This window comes from Natrix helvetica (genome assembly GCF_964273705.1).
Source record: "Natrix helvetica genome assembly, chromosome: 1".
In the NCBI taxonomy this organism is placed as follows: domain Eukaryota; kingdom Metazoa; phylum Chordata; class Lepidosauria; order Squamata; family Natricidae; genus Natrix; species Natrix helvetica.
The window spans coordinates 256,631,767-256,653,917 of NC_138548.1; the positions used below are offsets into that span (position 1 = coordinate 256,631,767).

The 22,151-nt window shown below is 39.9% G+C and overlaps 1 protein-coding gene across 6 annotated transcripts in view; it reads left to right on the forward strand.

Annotated features, from left to right (window-relative positions):
- The window catches only part of MYH10 (myosin heavy chain 10), a 90,778-nt gene that overhangs the window by 28,997 nt on the left and 39,630 nt on the right, over positions 1-22,151 (forward strand). For 5 of the 6 annotated variants that reach the window (XM_081939612.1, XM_081939614.1, XM_081939613.1 and 2 more), the window contains 6 exons: positions 10,499-10,601; positions 12,796-12,813; positions 15,809-15,901; positions 19,384-19,447; positions 20,579-20,677; positions 21,186-21,329. In XM_081939612.1, the coding sequence (XP_081795738.1) occupies positions 10,499-10,601; positions 12,796-12,813; positions 15,809-15,901; positions 19,384-19,447; positions 20,579-20,677; positions 21,186-21,329 (521 nt within the window). The remainder of the gene's footprint in view (positions 1-10,498; positions 10,602-12,795; positions 12,814-15,808; positions 15,902-19,383; positions 19,448-20,578; positions 20,678-21,185; positions 21,330-22,151) is intronic. The other variant, XM_081939616.1, reaches the window with a different exon arrangement.

Genomic DNA, 22,151 nt, shown 5'->3' on the forward strand with positions numbered 1-22,151 from the left:
AAAACCTGGATTGCAGGTATATTCCAAAATCCAGTTCTAGTTGAGGTGCAAAATAAATTTGGGAGTGATATTTTCAGGTTATTATTTTTCCAAGCTTGACAGATTTTTCCAACACTAAAAATACTTTTGTTTGTATGTATAAATAATAGGAATATTTCTAGTGCGTTTTAAATCTGTTTGGCAATGAAATGTGAAAATCAAGATTAATCATAAAATGATTTAGAGAGGCTTGTTACTTTCATCACATAGTAATATTCCTTGGAATGTTGCCTAGTCATCAGGCACTATTAAGGTTATATGGAGAAATTAATTTCATATTTAGTTGTCCGGCCACCTTTTATGTATATAGAATTGATATTTCAAATTAGAGCTCTGCCTACGTTTGCATGCAGTGAATCACCTACATATGCTTCATTTTTTAAAATGTCATCTTCCTTAGTAGGTTGTGGGGGATGTAACAGCAAAATATTTAACGAAGTGTATCTTGACATTTTGCTTAGCAAGCTAGTTATGTATAGCTTGGATGAAATCTCTGTTAGATAGATTCACACATGCTTGAATGGTGGAATGTTAAGTGAGGTGCCCTAGGGATTGGATCTAAGCCCAATACTTCTGAACATTTTATTAGTGACACATTGGAGGAAAAGCGTACAGATTTGCAGGTGACATACTACTGATTTGGGTAGTAGATACAGTAAACAGTCTAGAAGCTAGAAATAAAATTCAAAATGACTTTAATAGTCAGAGAAGATTCTAAAAAGAATATAGTGCAGTTTAAGAGAAGAAGTAGAAAGTCCACTTAGATAAAGAATTTAAATCCCCAGGTTTAGGATGGAAGGTACCTGGACTGGTTCTTTATTTATTTATTTATTATTCACACTTATAGACCGCCCCCTCTCCCGGAGAGGACTCGGGGCGGTGTACAGTCACTAAAATACGTTGTAAAATACATACATAAACAGTTAAATAATTAAATACGTAGGTGAAGGAGGTTGTGAGACTGTAATAGAATAATAAATATAATACGTTAAAAGCCTATTAAAACCCCAAACCCAATTAAAATAAATGAATCCCGGGAGGTAAAGCTAAGAAAGTGCCAGGCCAGCTGATTGAAATAGGTGAGTCTTTAACTTTTGCCGGAAGGAACGGAGGTCGGTGGTAGTTCGAATGTCTGGGGGGACGTCATTCCAGAGGGTTGGGCCCATCACAGAGAAGGATCTACTCCTAGGTGTCGCCCGCTGGCATTGCCTAGCAGACGGCACCAGGAGGAGCCCCTCCCTGTGTGAGCGGATAGGTCGCAGGGACGTGTGTGGTAGGATGCGATCCTGCAGATAACTAGGTCCTCTGCCATGGAGCGCTTTAAAGATGGTGATCAATACCTTGAAACGCACCCGAAAGGCCACAGGTAGCCAGTGCAGCTCGCGCAGGAGAGGTGTTACGTGGGAGTAACGGGTACTTCCCATAATAACCCGCGCGGCTGCGTTCTGAACTAGCTGCAGTCTCCGGATGCGTCCCAAGGGAAGCCCCATGTAGAGGGCATTGCAGTAGTCCAGGCGAGACGTCACCAGCGCATGAGTGACCGTGCGCAGGGCACTCCGGTCCAGTAGGGGGCGCAATTGGCGCACCAGGCGAACCTGGTGGAATGCCCCCCTTGCCACGGCTGCCACATGGTCCTCCATTGACAGCCGGGCATCAAGGAGGACACCCAAATTGCGCGCCCGCTCCACAGGGGGCAACTGTTCGCCCCCTATGGCCAGCGATGGGGTCAGCTGGCTGAACCGAGGTGCCGGTAACCACAGCCACTCGGTCTTGGAGGGGTTGAGTCTGAGTCTGTTGTCCCCCATCCAGACCCCGACGGCTTCCAAACACCGGGACATCACTTCGACAGCCTCGTTGGGGTGGTTTGGGGTTGAAATGTACAGCTGAGTATCATCAGCGTAGAGATGGTACTCAACCCAAAACCACGGATGATCTCACCCAGCGGCTTCACATATGCGTTGAACAGGAGAGGCGAGAGGACCGACCCCTGTGGCACCCCACAAGTGAGTGGCCTCAGGGACGACCTCTGTCCCCCTGTCAACACACATTGCTTCCGGTCGGAGAGGTAGGAGCCGAACCACCGCAAAACGGTGCCTCCGACTCCCATCCCCTCCAACCGGCGCAATAGGATACCATGGTCGATGGTATCAAAAGCCGCCGAGAGGTCTAATAGGACCAGGATAGAGGAGCAACCCCTATCTCTGGCCCTCCAGAGATCATCGACCAACGCGACCAAGGCTGTCTCGGTGCTGTGCCCGGGTCGGAAGCCGGACTGGCGTGGGTCTAGATAGTCGGATTCGTCTAGGTGTCGCGGGAACTGCTGCGCCACCACATTCTCAACAACCTTCGCCACGAAGGGGAGGTTGGAGACTGGACGATAGTTAGCTAGCTCCATTGGGTCGAGCGAAGGCCTCTTGAGCAAGGGTCTCACCACCGCCTCTTTCAAGGCGGTTGGTAAGTATCCCTCACCCAGTGATGCGCTCACCAGGCCCAGGAGCCAGCCTCGTGTCACCTCCCAGGCTGCCAGTACCAGCCAGGAGGGGCACGGGTCCGTTAAACAAGTGGTGGGTCGCAGCCGTCCACGCAACCTGTCCAAATCCTCGGGGGCAACAGAGTCAAACTCCTCCCAGAATGGTCTCTCAAGACTCGCTGTTGGCGGCTCGTCTGGTCCACTGACGGAGGTCCACCCGCTCCGGATCTGATCGATTTTGTCCTGAAGATATTCCCCAAACTCCTCTGCTCTACCCTGTAAGGGTGTCTCCCGCGCCCTCTGCGATAAAAGGGAGCGAGTCACCCTAAACAGGGCGGCAGGGCGGTTATCCGCGGACGCAATAAGAGCAGCACAATGCCTACGTTTGGCCGCTCTTATTGCCACAAGGTAAGTCCGCAAATAGGCTCTTACCTGTGTTCGGTCAGATTCGGAGCGTGAGGACCTCCACCTGCTCTCTAGACGTCTCCTGTGGCGCTTCATCACCCTAAGCTCCTCAGTGAACCAAGGAGCCCGGGTGGGTCGATGCCGCAGGAGAGGTCGCAAAGGCGCAACCCGGTCCAAGGCCCCAGTCGTCGCCCTATTCCAGGCAGTCACTAGGTCCTCGGAGCGGGAGCGGGACAAGGCTACAGGAATTGGCCCAAGCTCCGTCTGGAATCTATCAGATTCCATCAGGCGCCTGGGGCGGTACCAGTTTATAGAGTCTGGTTCCGCCTCCTCGCGGTGGGGGATAGCGCCAGGGAAGTCCAGCTGGAGGGATGAGTGGTCTGACCATGACAGGGGCGTGATGACTAAATCCCCTATTCCCAGATCACTCGTCCACTGTTCAGATACAAAAATGAGGTCCAGTGTGTGGCCCCCTTCGTGAGTGGGGCCCTGCACTAATTGGGTCAGGTCCATGGCCGTCATGGAAGCCATGAACTCCTGGGCCACCTCGGAAGCCGCTCCCATTGACGGCAAGTTGAAGTCCCCCATGACCAAGAGTCTGGGAGTCTCAACTGCCGTCGCTGAGATTAGCTCGAGGAGCTCGGGCAGGGCTGCTGATGCATAGCGAGGAGCCAAGTATACAATCAGCAAGCCCCACTGCCTCCCTGGGCCCCAGTTCACACCAAGGGACTCACACCCGGGTATCTGAGGGACAGTGAACTCCCTCGGCTCCAAACATTCCCGCATAACCACCGCCACCCCTCCACCCTTACCCAGGGCCCGAGGCTGATGGAATGCACGGAAACCCGGTGGGCACATTTCCACGAGGGGTAAACCACCCTCGTGGCCCAGCCAGGTCTCCGTTATCCCTGCAAGGTCTAGCTCCCCCTCTGAGATCAACTCATTAATGAGGGGGGCCTTGTTGGTGACAGACCTTGCGTTGCAAAGCATCAGCCGCAGGCCCTGGCTCTGTATGACCTGTCCACCTAGACTGCAGGGGTTGGTACAAACGACCGGGCGTAACCAACAGCCACGGTCTCCCAACCGACCTTGAGATCTTATCCTGTCCTCGCATCCCCTCCTCCCCGCGACCGTTGTAATAGGACAACCCTCTGCTTTAGTGACCTTTATATTCCCCCCGTCCACCGCATCCCCGTCCTTCCTGGACTCACCTGTCTGTCCGGCTCTGGCCCTCCTCCCGGTCTGATTAGCCCTCCCCCCCACCCTGGGAGCCCCTAAAAAAGATAAAAAACATTTTACTAAAAATCCCCTTAGCTTCCGGTTCCTGCACCTCTCGGGGTCCACGAACCCGTCATCAAGGCGGGCCCTTGAAAGAGCCAAGGGCCATGCCTGCGAGAGAGGGGCCTCCCGCAGGCGGAGCAGGTCTGACCTCGAATAGATTGTTAAAAACCCAGTGGGGTAAGGGTGCTGATGATAAAAAGTTGGTAAACGGGGGTAGAGTCTCAATAGGAAGTAGGAGGCTTCAATGTCCAATGTCCAGATTAATACTTGCATGAGGGGGGGGGGCGGGAAGTAATCGAATATCCTCAAGTGGTGAGAGATGGCAGAGATGACAGAAAGGTGGGAGACAGTCCAAGGTGGTTCCAGATGGGGGGGCGTTCTTGGCCCAGTTGTTCTTGGCCTAGGTAACTGTTCAGGCCTATCCATGGCCTTGAAACAGGGCCTCCAGTGGCCTCCGGTGTTCCAGGCCACCCCCAACCGTTGTTTATACCTTCGCCCTCACTCCTGGTTTCCATCCAAACGCCCAGGTGGGCACACTCCACCTTGGCCCCCCACACGGCGCTCCAAAGTTCTCCACGGATCATGAGATGCTGCATTAGGATTAGGATAAAATTCTCCACAATCTTCCAAGATCGTAAACTTGGCGTCCTCTGCTGGCGCCGGCAAGGCCCGGGGGGGGGGGGGGCATGGGAGCAGCCAGGATACAGCAGGATACCAGAAAGGAGTCCCTGGCCGCGGCGCCACTCTTTCCACTCGTCCTACTGCCGCAGCCGTCTCCAACTGCCTCTCCCAATTGCCTCCCAGCCTTATTCTCCTCCCCGGTGCCTCGTTCTTCTCCCCGGTGCCTTTTTTCACCGCCAGCGCAATCCTCACGCCGCGCTGCGCTGCGCGCGCCGCCGCCATTGCTTCCCAGCTGTTTCCCCGGCCGTTTACAGCCTTCCGTTCCTCCTCTTCCTCCAATCTCCCCCGACCACCCTGGCGGGCCAAAACGAGCCCAAAACAAGCCAGGGTGGTCGAGCTGTCCAACTCTCGGCCCTCCGATGACATGAGGGCCGGCAGCAGTCCCTTACCCAGTCGGGAGCTCCATGGCGTTCTTAGGAGCTCAGGAGGCGACCGCCATCGCCGGAAGCTCCTCCTCCTTATGTGGAATTATAATTGATTAGAAGGTGAATATGAATTAGCTATGTGATAAGATCTCTTAAAAAGCAAGTGCAGTTTTAGGTTGTATGAACAAAAATATAATTTTCAAATCATGGAAATAATGCCATTGTATTCAGTATTGGTCAAACCCATCTTAAGTATTATGTCCAGTTTTGGGCATAAAATTTAAGAAAGATTTAGAGAAACTTCCCCCAAACCAAGACAGGGTCTTATTTTCTTTTGACTCCCGAAATAAGCACTTGGCCTTATTTTCGGGGAGGTCTTATTAGTTTTGAGGTGCAGGAGGCAGCGAGCGTGGTCACTTCATGGCTGCTGCTGTGTTGCAATATTTTATTTTAGTGCATGCGCTCAAAGCCCGATTGGGCTTATTATCTGGGGAGGTCTTATTTTCGGGGAAACAGGGTGATGAGCATGATAAGGAGTCTAGAATCTTATAAGGAGAGGTTGAAGAATATGGCCACATTTAGTTTTGAGACGAGATGATGAGGAGGGTGATTACAATAACACTAACTATATAATAACAAATATATAATAACAATAACACACAGAAAGGCCAGTATTCTGGCATTCCAGAGAGTAGGGCACAATGATAAGCTTAAGTTGCAGGGAGGCCAATTGCAGTTATAGTGAAGTTAAGGCACAAAGGCATAAATACTTTGACTGCTAAAGGACACATAAGCAGAAATCTCTTCATTAAATGTTTCAAAGCCGAAGCTGACCTGAGAAATTAGACTCAATTATCTAAACGGCCCCTTCCAAGTTATAAAATGTACTAATATGCCTTGTATGTTGTCAGTTACTCTGTATCTAAAAAACTCTCTAAATTACCTAAATATTATTTCACACACATAACCTTGTGTTTCTCTGTGTGTGTTTATTTTGCAAAATGAATATACACTAAAACAAAATCATAGTGAAAAATAATCCCATTAGAAAAGAAAAGTTTGGTGTGTGTATCATAAGAAATAGAAACATATCAATCGCCAATATTTATATCCAGAATAACATTTACATTCAAAATAATGTTTTAGGACAAGTATTAACATTTGATAGTGAAGGTATTAAAGGGGTGAATACCTTCTTCCTTTTAAAACTGGCTTTCTGTAGTAAAGGAATTAGCAATTAACTTTTTGAAGGAGATGGGTGTTTAAAAATGTGAAATATAAATAAGTAAGAAATACACTGCAGACTTTCACTTAGAAAGTAGCAATGAAGACATTTGAAAGACATTCACATTTTGGGATATGTCTCCACCAGGATAGAAAGAATATAGATGCTTTTGAACGTTGGTGTTGGAGAATACTATGGACAGCCAAGAGTTGAAGAATACTATTATAGATAGCTAAGAAAACAAAGAAATGGATAATCAAGTCAGCCGAAACCTTCACTCAAGGCATCTATCTGGGGCACATGATGTAAAGATCTAGCTCTCTGGAGAAATCTATACTGTTGAGAAAGATTTAAAGAGAAGAAGACAACCAGGTGGAAGGAAGGATTCAGTTATATCCATTGGAGGATCTAAAAGACTAGGTTGGGGACAAATTATCATGGAGAAGATCTATGCTCACTAAAAGTTGACACCAATTTGATGGCACACTTTTTAAAATATAGATTTATCTATATAAATCTATATTTATCCTTCAGAATGTTTCCTTTTTTTTATATAAGCTGTTAAAAATAACAAGATAATGTGATAATAGTAAATATATATATAATAGTGAAACTATATAGTAATTCTGGGGTGGCTTGTTTGGTTTGGTTCATTTAATATCTAAATTCACAAAAATTGATATCTAAATTCTGAAAGGGCACTCAGTTTGATTACCTTTTAGCCTGCTGCGGAAAAGCAACAGTAACTTCCAAGTCCTGTATGCAAATTAGACTACATTTTCCTTTGAGATACACTATATTGCCAAAAGTATTCGCTCACCCATCCAAATAATCAGAATCAGTTGTGAGCGAATACTTTTGGCAATATAGTGTACCTAGAGAAATTTCCAAACCCCTCTTGCTTTATACTGGCAGTATATTTAATATACTCTATATACTATAAAAACTCACCTTGTCATGACCTTTAACTGGGCAAAATGGTGCATCATAGAGTGATAGTTTTTGAATCAACATACCTCAAATGGGCTAATTACAGAATGCATCCAAAATCCAGGACCCATGACAACTAAACATGAAGTTTTAGAAAGTTGTGGCTGCTTGCAGTGCTTCTGCAATGTGACGGAATGTAGTCTCAGGAGGGAGAGGCTCTTTCCTCAGGAGAAGACAAGATTTATGTCAGTACATAACTATTAGATATACACTGAGGTGGGGTGGGGAGGTACCATCTGCCTTTTCCTTTTCCTGAATATCAGATATGGTCATTTCCAACACTCCTTTCCCCCCATCCATTCAACTGCATGTGTGGTCGTTCTGTTTCGGTAAGGAAATATCTCTGAAACAGTGTCCCAGGGGATCATGGGTTGTCTAGTCTACCGCTATATTTGTCCGAAAACAAAGGAATGAGATGGCTAAAAATATGTATTTTAATGGTCAGTTGAAGTAGCAGTGTCTTCTTGCTAAAATTTAATAAATTTACTATGGCATAATTTTTCAGAAATTGATGATTGTATCATAATTTGTTAGGCATTAAAAATACCTGAAGAATTGTCTTCATTGTAATTGAGTAAATCATCTACATTTTGGGCGATGTTTCCAGATTTGAATTTTGCTTCACGTAGTATGTAAACAATAAATTCTTCTGAAAAATTAGGGTAGAAATATGCTAGTTCAATAAGGAGTGCTGCCATAAAATATATTTAAAAACTTTGAAAGCTTACTTTCTATTATGTTCAAACTTTGAAACACTATGGTGTTACTGTTTCATTGTCTATTAATTTATCCTTGTATTTTGTCAAATTGAATTTGAGACATTTGTTTAGTCCTAGCTTGATCAGAAAAGACATCTCAATCTCTATTTCTTTATTTGTGTGTAAAGTTTTGTTATAACTGTTATTACAGCTGAAAGTCTGCAAAGATTCTCAGTCATCCAGGTCATGGTTGTCCCAAAGATGCTTTTTCAGGAGCAACTGACTTTTGTTTTTGCTTTTTCCTTTGAAGACGTTTTGCTACTCATCAAAGAAGCTTCTTCTTTCCTGTCAGAGCTGTTATTACAGTTGTGAATCCAGATTATTTGCTTGGACTTGTTTTCATTAGCCACACAGTTTGCTTCAGTTTTATTTGGGGAACAAATCTATTAGAAGAAAAATGCAGGATTTCAGAAGTGGGTGGAATTGTGGGGAGTTTTTTCTTCAAAGTCTTTAAAGTTTTTGGAGAAAGGGGAATATTTCCCCATATATTCTCTGGATAAGGGAACACTATTAAAATTGAATACATGAGATTATTTTTTCTTTACTAAGAAACAAATTGATAAGGGTGAAAGAAGTGTTGAAGTGAGTATGAGAACATTTCTTTTTGGCAAAACAGACATCATAGTCATGGGCAAATTGAGATTTCCTCTTGTTTCAGAAAAATTGTGTATCGATGCTAAACTTTTTCATATCATCCCAAATTCTGTTCTTGATACAATTTTTAAAAAATCATATTCTTTCCAAAAACCTGAAGGCTGAGCTTTAGATATATACTTTTATGAGAATATGAAAACCCTTTTATTTACCTTGGCTTCAGTTTCTAGAGTCGGATTGATGGAGTCAAGAACATTTATGCTGTTTGTTTTGATTCTGATTTTTAATTTGTTTCAAATTATTACATGTGTGACAAAGGTTTGGTAGATTCCAAAAATAACTTTAACCACAGGGAAAATTATTTTACTATATGTAATTAGGAAGGGCTTTAAGACCCCAGTTTTAAAATTAGACTGATACTGAGTTCTTAAAAATATTTTTCATCTGCTCAGACTAGTATTTAAGAATATAAAATATTTGGGAAACTTCCTTGTATAATCATAACTTTTATTGATTCAGTTTAATTTTATGTACATTGAGTGCCAGCAGCTTTATAAAGTTTTAAAGAGGATATTTTTTTCAGAATGTAAAAATGCTGGGGATTATGTTTATATATATATATAAATTGGAATCATCTAAATAAAATGTGTGACAGCATTTTAGTTCTTTCCTAACTGTCTTAAATCAAAAAGAATGTTGAGCAAGATATATTCAAATAGATTGTATAAGACTGAGTACTCTTGAATGGAGTTCAGAAAGTTTTTATCTTCTCATCTTTGGCTGAAATATCTAACATAGCAGAAAGAGAAAAAAAATAATATTGGATAGAAATATGCATGCTTTACATTATTAATATATTCAGCTGCATAGATTATACTATGCAGGATTTGCACATTTGGATCTGGAAATGAGATTACAAAATTTTACTGGCTGAATGAGTAGATTTGGGAAAGGGATAATCTTATAGTAGCTATCTAAACAAGTCAGTAGACATGTACTACTGTAAACTATTTAAAAGGATTAGCATGAGAATAGACTGAAGATTTTAAAGCACTAAAACTGTATAAATGAAATTTTAATGAACTAACTAATCATAGAAGCATTGCTTTTTGTGTTAAATGGGTTGAAAGTAAAAATGTTTTATTTAATTTGGAATCATTCTACAAGCAAAAAAAGATAAAGGTGAAAGTTTCCCTTCAGCTGTGTCTGACTCTAGGGAATGATGTTCATCTCTGTTTCTTGGCTGAGAGAGAGCCAGCATTGTCCTGAAGACATTTTCCATGGTCTTGTGGCCAGCATAGCTATACCCCAAAGGCACACAGAACACTGTTAACTTCCCACCAAAGTGGTACCTATGAATCTACTTGCATTTTCATGCTTTTGAACTCTAGGTGGACAGTTGCTGGGGCAAGTAACGGGAGCTAACCCCATGGCACGAAGCCTGGGTCTCAAACCTGGGCTGTCAGCTCTCCAGCTAACAAGCCCACCATCTTTAACTGTTGAGCCATCGTACCCCACAATCTATAAGCACAATGTTAAATAATTTATTTTAGTATTGCTTCTACTTTAAGTAATAGTGTAGAAATTTTTATTCCAGTGGCCAACTCCACATTTTTCTGATATTGAATTATGATTATTTAGTCTTGATTATTATTTTTCATGTGTTTAACTCCAATAATTTGTTTTGCAGAGGTGAATCAGGTGCTGGGAAAACAGAAAATACCAAGAAAGTTATTCAGTATCTTGCACATGTTGCTTCCTCACATAAAGGAAGAAAGGACCACAATATTCCTGTAAGTTTCAATATCTCATTTAACATGTTTAATCTGTTTTTATTGAATATTGCCAATAAGTATGATTATCTGTTAAAGAGTGAACTCTAAATCATTTAATATAAAACTGGTTGAAATATTGGTCATTTAAATTTTGGAAATGATTTGCAGGCCTTTGTGTTTGTGTTATTAGAGGTGCTGCTGGGAAATCCCGAACATCCAAAAGAATACTGATATAATAAATTATTTCTGTGAAATTCAGTATGACTTCCTGATGTTGTGAATTTTTAATCAGAGATTGTGTGTATAAAACTAGTTAGCTTTATATATTATTGAAATAGTTTTTCTTTTCAAACCTACTAGCCCATGCTTATATTCTCCTGATTATTAAAATGTTTTCAGATTATATTTTTCTATTAGCAAAATGTTTCTTGAGATTTGAAGTGAACCTGTGCTACGTGTCTTAAGCCATCACTCAACTATATCAGTATAAAGTTATAATTATGCAGCTAAAAATTAAAGAAAACTTAAGCGCCTTTTAGAAATTACCTCCTTTCAAATCTTTGTAATCTTTTCAGCATTTTTACAAGATCCTAGAATTCTGCAGTTTGCATGACATAATAAACTTGGAATCATGGCAGCCAACTTGGAGAGTTTTCTCAGATTTAAATGTTATTGTTTGTATTCTGGGAGAGAATATCTAATGCAAAATGATGCATATATGAGAACATCATAAAATCAATTTTTAATTTTCTCATTACTCAGATATAAGACGAGCATTCCTTGAGAGTTTTCTTTCCCCCCTTAGATACAGATACACAGATTGATTGTTTAGTTTTTATCATGCCTTTATGTTTGGCCATCTTAAAGTGACGTATGTACATAATGGTCCTACCTTCAGTTTTCCCTACAACAAGAATCTTGTGAGGTGGGTTTGGTTGGAAGTGATTGGCTGAAAAGTTGTACTGAATTTGGGAACGTTGTTGAGACTGGAGACAGAAGACAACTCCAGGTTCAGATAATGTGCAGTTTGACTGGCACTAATGAAGCCTCAGGCTTAAATGCACTGTTTGGATATTGCCTACTCATGCACATGTGTGTCTACTCATCCCAAAATGATAAAAGGTACTGCATCTATTCAAATTTGCTCTTCCTACTTTAATATTAATTCATGGAGAAGTTTGAAACAAAGCATCATAAAATAACCTAAATGTGAATGAAAAAGAAATGGGGAGGAGGAAAGGCCGTATTGGCTAACATGTAACTTTATGTGTTTGTAACAAACAGTCACCTAAGCTGGTGAAGCACCAGGCAAATGCCTTTTTTTATGGGCCTGTCTCTTCTCAACACATTGTATAAAGGTAGTACAGGCAGGAAACTAATGATGAAATTTTATTTTGGATTAGTACAAAAACACAAAGACAAAACAGCCTTATGGCCATATTGCTCAAGTTATTTGAAAAGTAGGGAGTCATGAATTTCCCAATATTTATTTTCTAATCAGCTGTTGTGTTGATGTAATAGAAAAGTGATCAGGCTTAGTACTAGAACGCTAAGAAATAGAGATGGAGTGGTCCATGATTTGCTAGGTGATAAATTAGTGCAATTTTTAATTGAACGTGTGACCTAAAGTCAATTATCTCTATCATTATTTCTGCCCATTTCATTCATATGCGCACACACACACACACGAGCAACAATTTTTGTTTTAGAATTCTTTTATAAAACTGAAGGTGTGGAAATCTTTATATATGATCATTATGGTAGATGTAGATTAACTGTCAATAGGCAGCAAAAATCATTAGAAGCATAAACAACTTGGTGTCTTCCAGATGTTCCTAAATTTCTTCCCAGTGGTCTTATTAGAAATCCCTTACATCTGCAGAGCATTGGGATCACCTGTCACTGGTACAAAAGCAGAAGCAAAGCAAAGCAGATGGATATTGGCTTTAGGGCACTCAGGCAATGCAATTATACTTCTCAAGATTGCTGTTGTTATAATTAGTAGGCTGATTTAATAAACTTGAGATTATAACTTTGTTCCAGTTCTAACAAAATGATATATGAATTATCTTGTAGGAGCCCACTTTATTAGGCAGATGAGATGTACTAAATTAATAAATATTAAGAACTTTGATTGTAATCCCACTGTGTTTCTGGTGATTTCATAATTCATAACTATTAACATTGTTTCATTGTCATTTTTTAACTGCAGAGTGGATCCCCGTTGTATGTGAGTAGCACATAGTTCTTGTAATTTGTCACCTTGCTGACTCACAATGAGCCAAATCACAGGGATGCTGGGGGCACTACCTCTCTTCTTAATCTGTCATTACATAATTGATTTGCATGAATAGATTGCATGTTGTCACACCTTCACAATACTTTGGATGCCTTTTTTCAAAATCTTCTTGAATTTATATGCAAATTAGTGTAAATCTTGACTTCAGTTTAATCTTCTTTGAAGTATTACAGAATAGAATACTTCACAAATGGGACTGTGATATTTAATGCCAAAGAAAATTAGAAAATATGCTGGACATGGTGGGGCCCTGTTAGTAGAAATTAAATACAAACATATTTTAATGAATGTTTAAGTAACTAATTCCATGTATTTCAAGGCATCATTTTATAGAGTAAATCATAAATAGATAAAATTGTAATATACTTAACAATCTGGAGGGCAAATGAGTTTCTTTTACAAATAAAGTCTGATAGAACTTTTTAAATATTTGGAATTATCCAAACTAAGATCTTTCCTATTCTTGACTAAATACCTTAAGACTCTTGTAATGCATCCATATTCACCGTAACAATTTATATTGTTTGTAAAACATTGAAGATTGCTTCTGTTTATTAGAAACTTTTTGCAGCTGAGTCTCTAAATTTTCATATGAACAAAATGTTTGGTTGGGGCTTCGTTCCACCCAGAATAATTATTTTTCAGACTTTGTGAGAAATCTAGATGTAGCAGTAAGTTGCTCATAATTAAAATTCTAAATGAAATAACGAGTTTGTTATTGAAAGGCTTTTTAAATGATAATTTTTTGTTAGTGTAAGAAAATATTTTTTTCCAGTTACTTGTGTGATTTTTTTTAGTTTGTTTTAAGATGTGTGCTGCCTTAAGTGTTCAAGCAGGTATATTAATTGCACTCAAAGATGTTTGAAGTTGTAGTAAATGTTAAGATGGATCACTTCAGAATTACACATTTTTACTATATTGCTGTTTATAAACAGCACAGTCAGTTGAATGTTAAATGTTCTTAAACTCCATCAATTTTGTATGTTGAAATTACTTCCATTCCAGCGAATGAAATCCAATGAGTTTAAATGGCTGTGAAGGAATTCAGTTACTTTGATCACCAGGATGCATGGCACACCTGGTTTTGACTTGGGGTTTCATCAGAAGGATAGCCAGATGCTATTGCAAGAATTCAAATATTCTAAAGGGAATTGAACTTGCAGATCTTCACACTTTAGATGTACAATATACAGTATACTGTATTGTTTTAGGAGCTATCCAAGTCCTGGTATTCAGTAACTACAGGAAGGGATATGTAGTAGTTATCAGAATATTATATACAATCCACCTTCCCTTAAGCTCTCAGAGCACAACAATAAAAAAAAACCACTTCAAAATATTTTGCACAGAAGTAAAATATAGTACATAAACACTTTCAGATTTCTGTAGCTATGATCAGACAAAATTTATTACAAAGTATTCAAGGGCATTTGGAAGCAGTTGACACAAATCTTATGAATTAAAATCTCATATGGAACATTTTTTTAAATGATGTGTTCTGTAAATAAGGTTGTCTGAAAAAAAAAATGTTAAGAGTTTGTTGCATAAATTCAAATCCCGAAGCATAGACAGATAACTGATGCAGCAGGATTCATTAACTGCTTTACATACATAAAAATAAATGAATAAATGTACAATACCAATAGGTGGTTCTTCCAAGTAAACAAAAGGCAGGAGACTTAGAGGCAAACACAAGCAGTTAGTTTCATTTTAGCAGACTGCTTTCTTCGTAAGTTTATGTTTCAATTCCTTGCACAGACTCAGATTTGTTTAAGCTCCCATTGGCTGACTTAGTTGTTATGCCTATTCATTGGCTGACCTTGTTCCCATGTCTCTCCCAGTCATGAATATTTTAACAAAAATCCCAGATATATTCGAGCTTACGTTTTGCAATTACACTTTATTTATCATTCATTCATTTTATTTATCATTCATTCTACTTGATTGACACCCGTTCCATACAAAATTGAAATATCTTCCAGCACTTTGTCTCCTCTGTGGGATAATGGATATACACAAATGTTAAGATGGGCTATGATGGCATAAGATATTTTCCTAACTCCCACATGATTCCTAAGTTATATGCTGTGTTGCCACAGAGAGGCACACCAGCATATTTTAAATTTTGAAGCAGGAAACAGTGATATCAGCATCTGTCCAATGCCATGCAAACTGATAGTTTGACAGAGTTCATAGTTTTGATATAGGGACACCCTAAAAATTACTTAGGCAGCAAGGCTGCCATGAATTGAGTACTATGGAGACCTCTGATCTAAATAGTCTAATAATTCAGACACATTTTCTGAGTTTAAAGTTTTTAAATCAGCTTACAAAATTGGCAGATTCTTAACTCTAACTGGAGAATAATACTTAAGCAAGGGACAGAACTTTTGTATTCAACAAAGTTGGTCACATAAACCCAAACCAGTAGTGCAAGGTTAGAGTGGCTTATTAGGTATGAAGGCAGAAATCTTTCTTTAACAGCAGGAATTGCTGATAAGTATACTGCTTTTTTATGCATTTGTGAAGTAAAATATTAAATTCACACTTTGTATTTTCCTTTATTTCTGCATACCTCTGATTCATATCAAGCTGCTGATATGATAAATATCAGATAAAACTTCTGATGGCAGGGATAGCAGTGGGAGAACAAGGCATACATTAACTAAATGCATTTTATATGTAAGGTGATAGTTGCTGTTTAATCATGAAGCCTAACTTTAATGAATGTTTACTATTTTTGTAGCAATGGCATTCTCTAATTACCTTTATTTTTTATGGCGCATCAATCTCAGCTGAACAACAGTGTCATTTCTGAAGATACTGAAACTGAAAGATAGAGTCAGAATAACTTAAAATTTCACTTCGGATTCCTACTGCTTTTAAATTTGGTTGACATAACTTCAAATTTCTATGTATGTTTCAGGGTGAACTAGAGCGTCAGCTTCTACAAGCCAATCCTATTCTGGAATCCTTTGGAAATGCAAAAACTGTAAAAAATGATAATTCTTCCCGCTTTGTAAGTCTGGGTTTTAATTATTTAACTATTAATTCATTATTCATAAATTATTTTTTTATGATGAGATTGCTGAAATTAGCATTAATTTTGAAACTCAGGTGTTTTTAGTGATCAATTTTATATACAACTAAATTATTTTGATTCATATATACAAACTATAGACTGTTGTCTGAATTTTCCATTAACCCATTCCCTGTTCTTACGTGCTTATAGGTATCAATTAAAATCTAAATCAGCTTTTTTGAATTGATGTACAGATTTGGAGGCCTGGGGGGAAATAAATTAAGCTGTTTTTTAAAGACCTGGATCTGTATGTTTTGGAGGAGAATAAGCAATAAAAACTTTCCCCAAAGCCTTCATATCTATATGTATGAATTTTAGAAAGCTGAAGTAATATTTTATAGTTAACCATGAACATACAGTATGGGGTGGGACAGTATAAAAAGACATAAGTGCTGGCCTTCTGCCATGCATGCTTTTAAATGTGGCAATGAAAAACTTGAATTGTACTTGGAAGCCATGCAATTCATGCAATAGTGATACTGCTTGGGTGTATCTTGCTGCACCAAAAATTGCATCCCCTACTGCATTCCACACCAGCTGCATCTTCTACGTGCTTTTTAAGGGCAGACTCATGTAAGGCCTATTATAGTAGTCCAACCAGGAAATGATCAAGGCATAAGAGACAGTGAGCAGAACCTTTTAATCCAAAAATGGGTACAACTGGTGCACAAATTGATTTATGCAAAGTTCTTTCTGACCACAACTGCCACCTGTTCCTTGTGCAGGTACTATGAATTTGCAAGAACTCCAAATAGTGCACTAAATCTGTCCAGGAAGTTGTACTGCATCTACAGTTAAACATAAAAGATATCCTGATTCAAGCAACCCTAAAACTTATATATGTGTTAAATAGGAATGGGGAGAGAATTTAGCCCTGAGGCATCCCTTTCCCATCAAGTGTTGTAACTAGTCTCAGAGGAAGAAGGGAACCACTGCAACATTGTGCCATCCATTCCCAAATCCATAATCCAGAAGAATACCAGAATTGATGTCATTGAAGGACAGCGAAATACCAAGAAGGGCTAGGATTATTCCAAAACTCAATCAGTACATCCCCTGAAAGTTGTGCTGGTTGGAAGAAAATATTGGTACTGATGAAAATTGTCCAGTTCTGTTGGATCCAGTGTTGGCTTTTTGAAGACGGAACTATTGATTTGCTTCTTGCAAAGTAGGCAGTATCTTCCTCCCATAAAGAAACATTCGCCACCACATGATTCCTATCAAATCTCCCCTGAGGTCTTAAACAGTCAGGTGGCACATGGGTCTAAAATAAAGATGGCGGGACTCAAAACCCCTGGAGGACCCTGTCTCAGTACTAACGAAACTCTCTCCAGATAACCAGACAAAGTTATACAAACTCAGACCCTGCAGAGCTTCTCCTGATCTCAGAAGGGACCAAAGAATGTGATAGATTTGCTGATTGGTTGTCTGCAAATCCAATAATAGTGAAGAATAAGTATGTCGCTCTTACTGATACAAGGTAATTCCTAATAAAGGTTCTAATTTGTGCTCAATCAGATTTGACCTCATTCTTCTTACTCTGATCCACTTCTGCGCAACAGAGCACAAAACCATGGAACAAAATATCCAGACATGTGTTTTGGTTTGGGGATTGGCTACTTAAATGTAGCTGTCATGCATAGACATGTATGACTAAAAACTTATACAAAAGTGGGGGAAAGAGCAAAAAAATCTCAATTGCAGTTATTTTAATCTGTGTTTCACATTCAAATAAAAATCTTTAAATTGTTGTATAATTACTGTAGGAATAATATAGTTCGAAATATTTCTGAGCAGAATTTTAAAGAGGAAGGCAAGTTTTTCAATGAGGATCAAATCAAGAATTATAGGTTAATAATAGGTTATTATGGAATGGCAAGAATTTGGGGAGCTCTCAGCCACACTTTTTCAAATTCCCATAAGTAGCTTATTTGTTAACTTTATAAGTCCTTTGTTCAGAATTTGGTTTTGTTCAATTCTATTTCATGAATTATGTGAATGACAGTTGGTTTTACCTGAACTGTTGTTTTAGGAGGTTTTGCAGGATTAGCCAGGGTTGGGTATTGTTATGTCCAATTGTCCTCGAGATAGTCCCCGTGGTCGACTGTGGTCAACGGTGGCCCGACAGAGCCAGTCAGCTTGATGGTTGTTCACTCTTGTGATGTGCTCCACCCTGAGCGATGGAAGATGCCTCTCCGCCCAGGCGCCGAGTGCCATCGCCTCAGTTTGAAGAGCCCTGGAGTGTGTGCCGCCAGGCTCAGCCCACCAGAAACAGCAGCAACCAAAAAACAGCTTTCCCCAATCACTCACGGCCTCTATGTGACGAAATCAGTCTCTGGTAGACCTTTCCTGCCCCTTTTGCAAGCCGCGCGGCTGCCGGCAGCACCATGTGGCACGCCACGCTATTGTCACTGTCCCGTGCTATTCCGGGCCTCCTAGCATCAATCTGTGCCTGCAGGGCCTTGCCACTGCCACCGCTGCACAGAGGATGGCCACCCAGGAAGGCAGGGATGAAAATGAGGCTTCAAGTAGCCTCTGCCCCAGCCCATGCAGCCCGCAGGAATCGAGCCCCCCAAATGGACGCCATAATGGCATCCTGCCTCTAAAGCCCCAAGAAGCAAAGCCCTTACCGGTGGCCGGGAGCGAGCCACACTAAGGGGAGGCTTCCAGGTGTCAGATGGAGGCAAGGGGAAGAACGCAGGGAGAAGGAATTTGCAGGATGGCACTGGATTGTTTTTGGAAGAATCAGGAACCAAAAGCAACCTGTCTTTCTTCGGCCAGAAAGAGGTGAAACTGGGAACCAGAAGCAAGGAGCACAGAGGTGTGGCTTCAAATTAACTCTGTCTCGAGGCCAATTGGACATCATAATACCCAATCCTGGCTAATCCTGCAAAATTCCTTCGGAAAACATTCTTTTCTATTAAGGACTTCTGCATCTGTTTCTTGTTACATTTTTCTTTAAATCTGCACTGATGTTGTAAACACAATCACTCCAATTGCTTTGGCACTATTTTTGTAATTACTTTAATATGATCCAGATGGTAGTTTCTTTATACATAAAAGTAATTTCTAGTAGTAAGGGTTTTATCTTTTGGACTAAATAGCTGGATTGTTCCCTAATATATTATGAATTTTTATCAGACTGAAGTATAATGTTATCCTAAAATGCATTAACATATTAATTTAATGAATACAGCAATGGTTGAACTTTGTATTTTTCCAATAGTTTAAAATTAAGATTTGTACTCTGAATGTAATTGTAATAACTGTTAAATTATATTTGTTTTAACATACATGTTCGTTTATTTTTATTTTTTTAATAACCTAGGAGTATTAATTGTTCAGTTTAGAATATTTTAGATTGTATAACTTGTATATTCTAAAAGTGAATTTTAAATTTTGGGTTGTTCTTTCATCAGGGCAAGTTCATCAGAATAAATTTTGATGTTACTGGCTATATTGTTGGGGCCAACATTGAAACATGTATCCTTTTTTCAACAACTGTTATAACTGATCCAATTTGAAATCTACAGTGATAGCTTGATTAAAATACTTTAGAGAGTACCTATCCGAAGGTGGGCTGTTCTCCAAAAAGAGGGCAGGTTATCTTGACAGAAAATAATTAAATTCTTAATTTAGTTTTACTTGATACAATTATGAATTACGGTCAGGAAGCTCACCAGTTGCATTTAGCCCTATTTTTTTAATCAGTTATGGGCCTCCCTCTGTATTACAAGTTATTAAATTATAATAGCATTTGTTTTGGTCTGGCTCCCACATTGGTGTCAGCTTCAATTTAAGACATAGCTCCTAGAATTTTTTTATATGTTAGCATTTTTGTACTGAAAGAGATTTTTAAGAACCGAAGAATTTAGACTAGATAGCTTGATACTTAAATAGACTAGTCCCGTAACAGCGAATCTATGGCATATGTGCCACAGGTGGTACGCGGAGTCATATTTGGTGGACACCATTCGTCAGTTCCATCACGCATGCATGCTTCAGCCCGCTGATTTTTCACGCTTCCGGAGGGCCAGGGAGGCTTTCACCTTCCCCATGCTTCAGGAAAGCCACTGAAGGCTGGAGAAGGTGAAAAACGGCCACAATGAGCCAACTGGAAGTTCGTTCCTGAATTTCTGTTGGGGCCATTTTTCACCCTCTCAAGCCTCCACAGGTTTTCCTGAAGCCTGGGGGGGGGGGTGAAAAATGGCCCCAACAGCCCAACTGGAAGTTCTTAAACGATCCATTTCAAGCTTCCAGAGGACCTCCGGGGGGCCAGGGGAGGCCATTTTTGTCCTCCCTAGGCTTCAGGAAAGTCTCCGGAACCTACGCGCATGGACAGGAGGTTCGCATGTACATGTGCAGATGGGCGGGAAAATTGAGTGGCCATGCACAGGTGCAATTTTGGTATGCTGTAAGAAAAATGTTCATATTACTTGGACTAGTCTATAGAAGAAATTATAGGACCCTTCAAAACTTTATTAATTCTATTTTGACAATTTGTGTTAAAATTATTAGGTACAACCATTTGGTGGTCTTTTTTTCAAATATATAGTTTCAATTACATGATAAAATATGCAGTTGTTCATAAAATTCTTAACTGCTCTGGCTCAGATTTATTAGAAAAATCACGTGCAGTCCGTCAAGCCAAAGATGAACGGACTTTTCACATTTTTTATCAGCTTCTAGCTGGGGCTGGTGAACATTTGAAAGGTGAGTTAATAAGTATAGAGGGTGGATGGTTACTGTAGCATTTAAACCAAAGCTGAATTAACACAATAGGACTGCAGCTGCTGTACCCACACTAGACAAAAGATCAGCCTAGCTTGGATTAGCATAGGCAGCTGCTTTTTAGAAATAGGTACAAATTTTCAGTTTGCGTTGAATATCCAATCTGCGTACCTTTATGATGATGCAACTCTTGTTGACGATATTATACTGTGATATATTTAGATACATCAGCTTGAATATATAAAGAGATGTATGTATTCACTAGGAATTGCTTTCTTGAAAATTCTTTGCTTATTCCAATTTATTCTGTAAACCTAGTTTGATATTAAAACAATGTGCTTCAAGATTTTTGGAAAACTTCAACAATGAAGAGTTTATGATTGCTGGAAGTGAACAATTTACACTTCTTTTAAACATGAGTAAATCAACAGCTACTAGTGCCAGTTGATTTTTGTGGAGGAAAACAGCCCTAATTTTTCCTCTATTACAGCTGATTTGCTCCTCGAAGGGTTTAACAACTACCGATTTCTGTCCAATGGCTACATACCCATTCCCGGCCAGCAAGATAAAGACAACTTCCAGGAAACAATGGAGGCCATGCATATCATGGGCTTTTCTCATGATGAAATACTAGGTATGTTTTAAAAGGCTATTATTTTTCTGATTCCTAGATATATATAGGTAGTCCTCAACTTACAACCACTACAATCATAGTGACTGTTTGAAGTTACAACGGTACTGAAAAAAGTGACTTGTGACTAGTTCTCACACTTAACAGCCATTTTGGCAGCCCCATGATCATATGATCAAAGTTCAGGCTTTTGGCAACTGGCATGTATTTATGAAGGTTGCAGGGGTCATGGAATCACCACAGCTTCTGACAAGTAAGATCAGTGGGGAAAACCAGATTTGCCTAATGATCACATAATTCACTTAACAACTGTGCAGAGAAAGGTTGTAAAATGAATTGTGGCTCACTTACTAGCTGTCTTGCTTAGCAACAGAAATGTTGGGCTCAGGTGTGGTGATAAGTTGAAGACTACCTGTATTTTATTTTTTTAACTGATAAAAATAGAATAAAATTATTATACATAGGCGTATGTGGCATTATGAATGCTGAATTTAACATCTAAAGCATTTTAGTTTGAAAAATAAATTTTGTCTGAGGTGCCAAGGATGAGCTTTTGAAGATTGTAGATATCTAATTTTGTGATGATGAAATACAGGCTGTTTATATATCAATATATGTTGATTCTACCCCACAAAGGTCTGGTCATGCCAATGCAGTGCTCTGGGTTCTTGTATGTGCTCATCTGTAGGATATGACCAAGATGAGCCCAAGGGAGGGGGTCAAGCACACCATTAGTCTCGAGTCCCTTCACCCCCTCAAGAGTTCTAAGTCCAGCCCATCTTGAATTATCTCTTGTTTACCACCAATTTTCTTTTACTCTTAGTT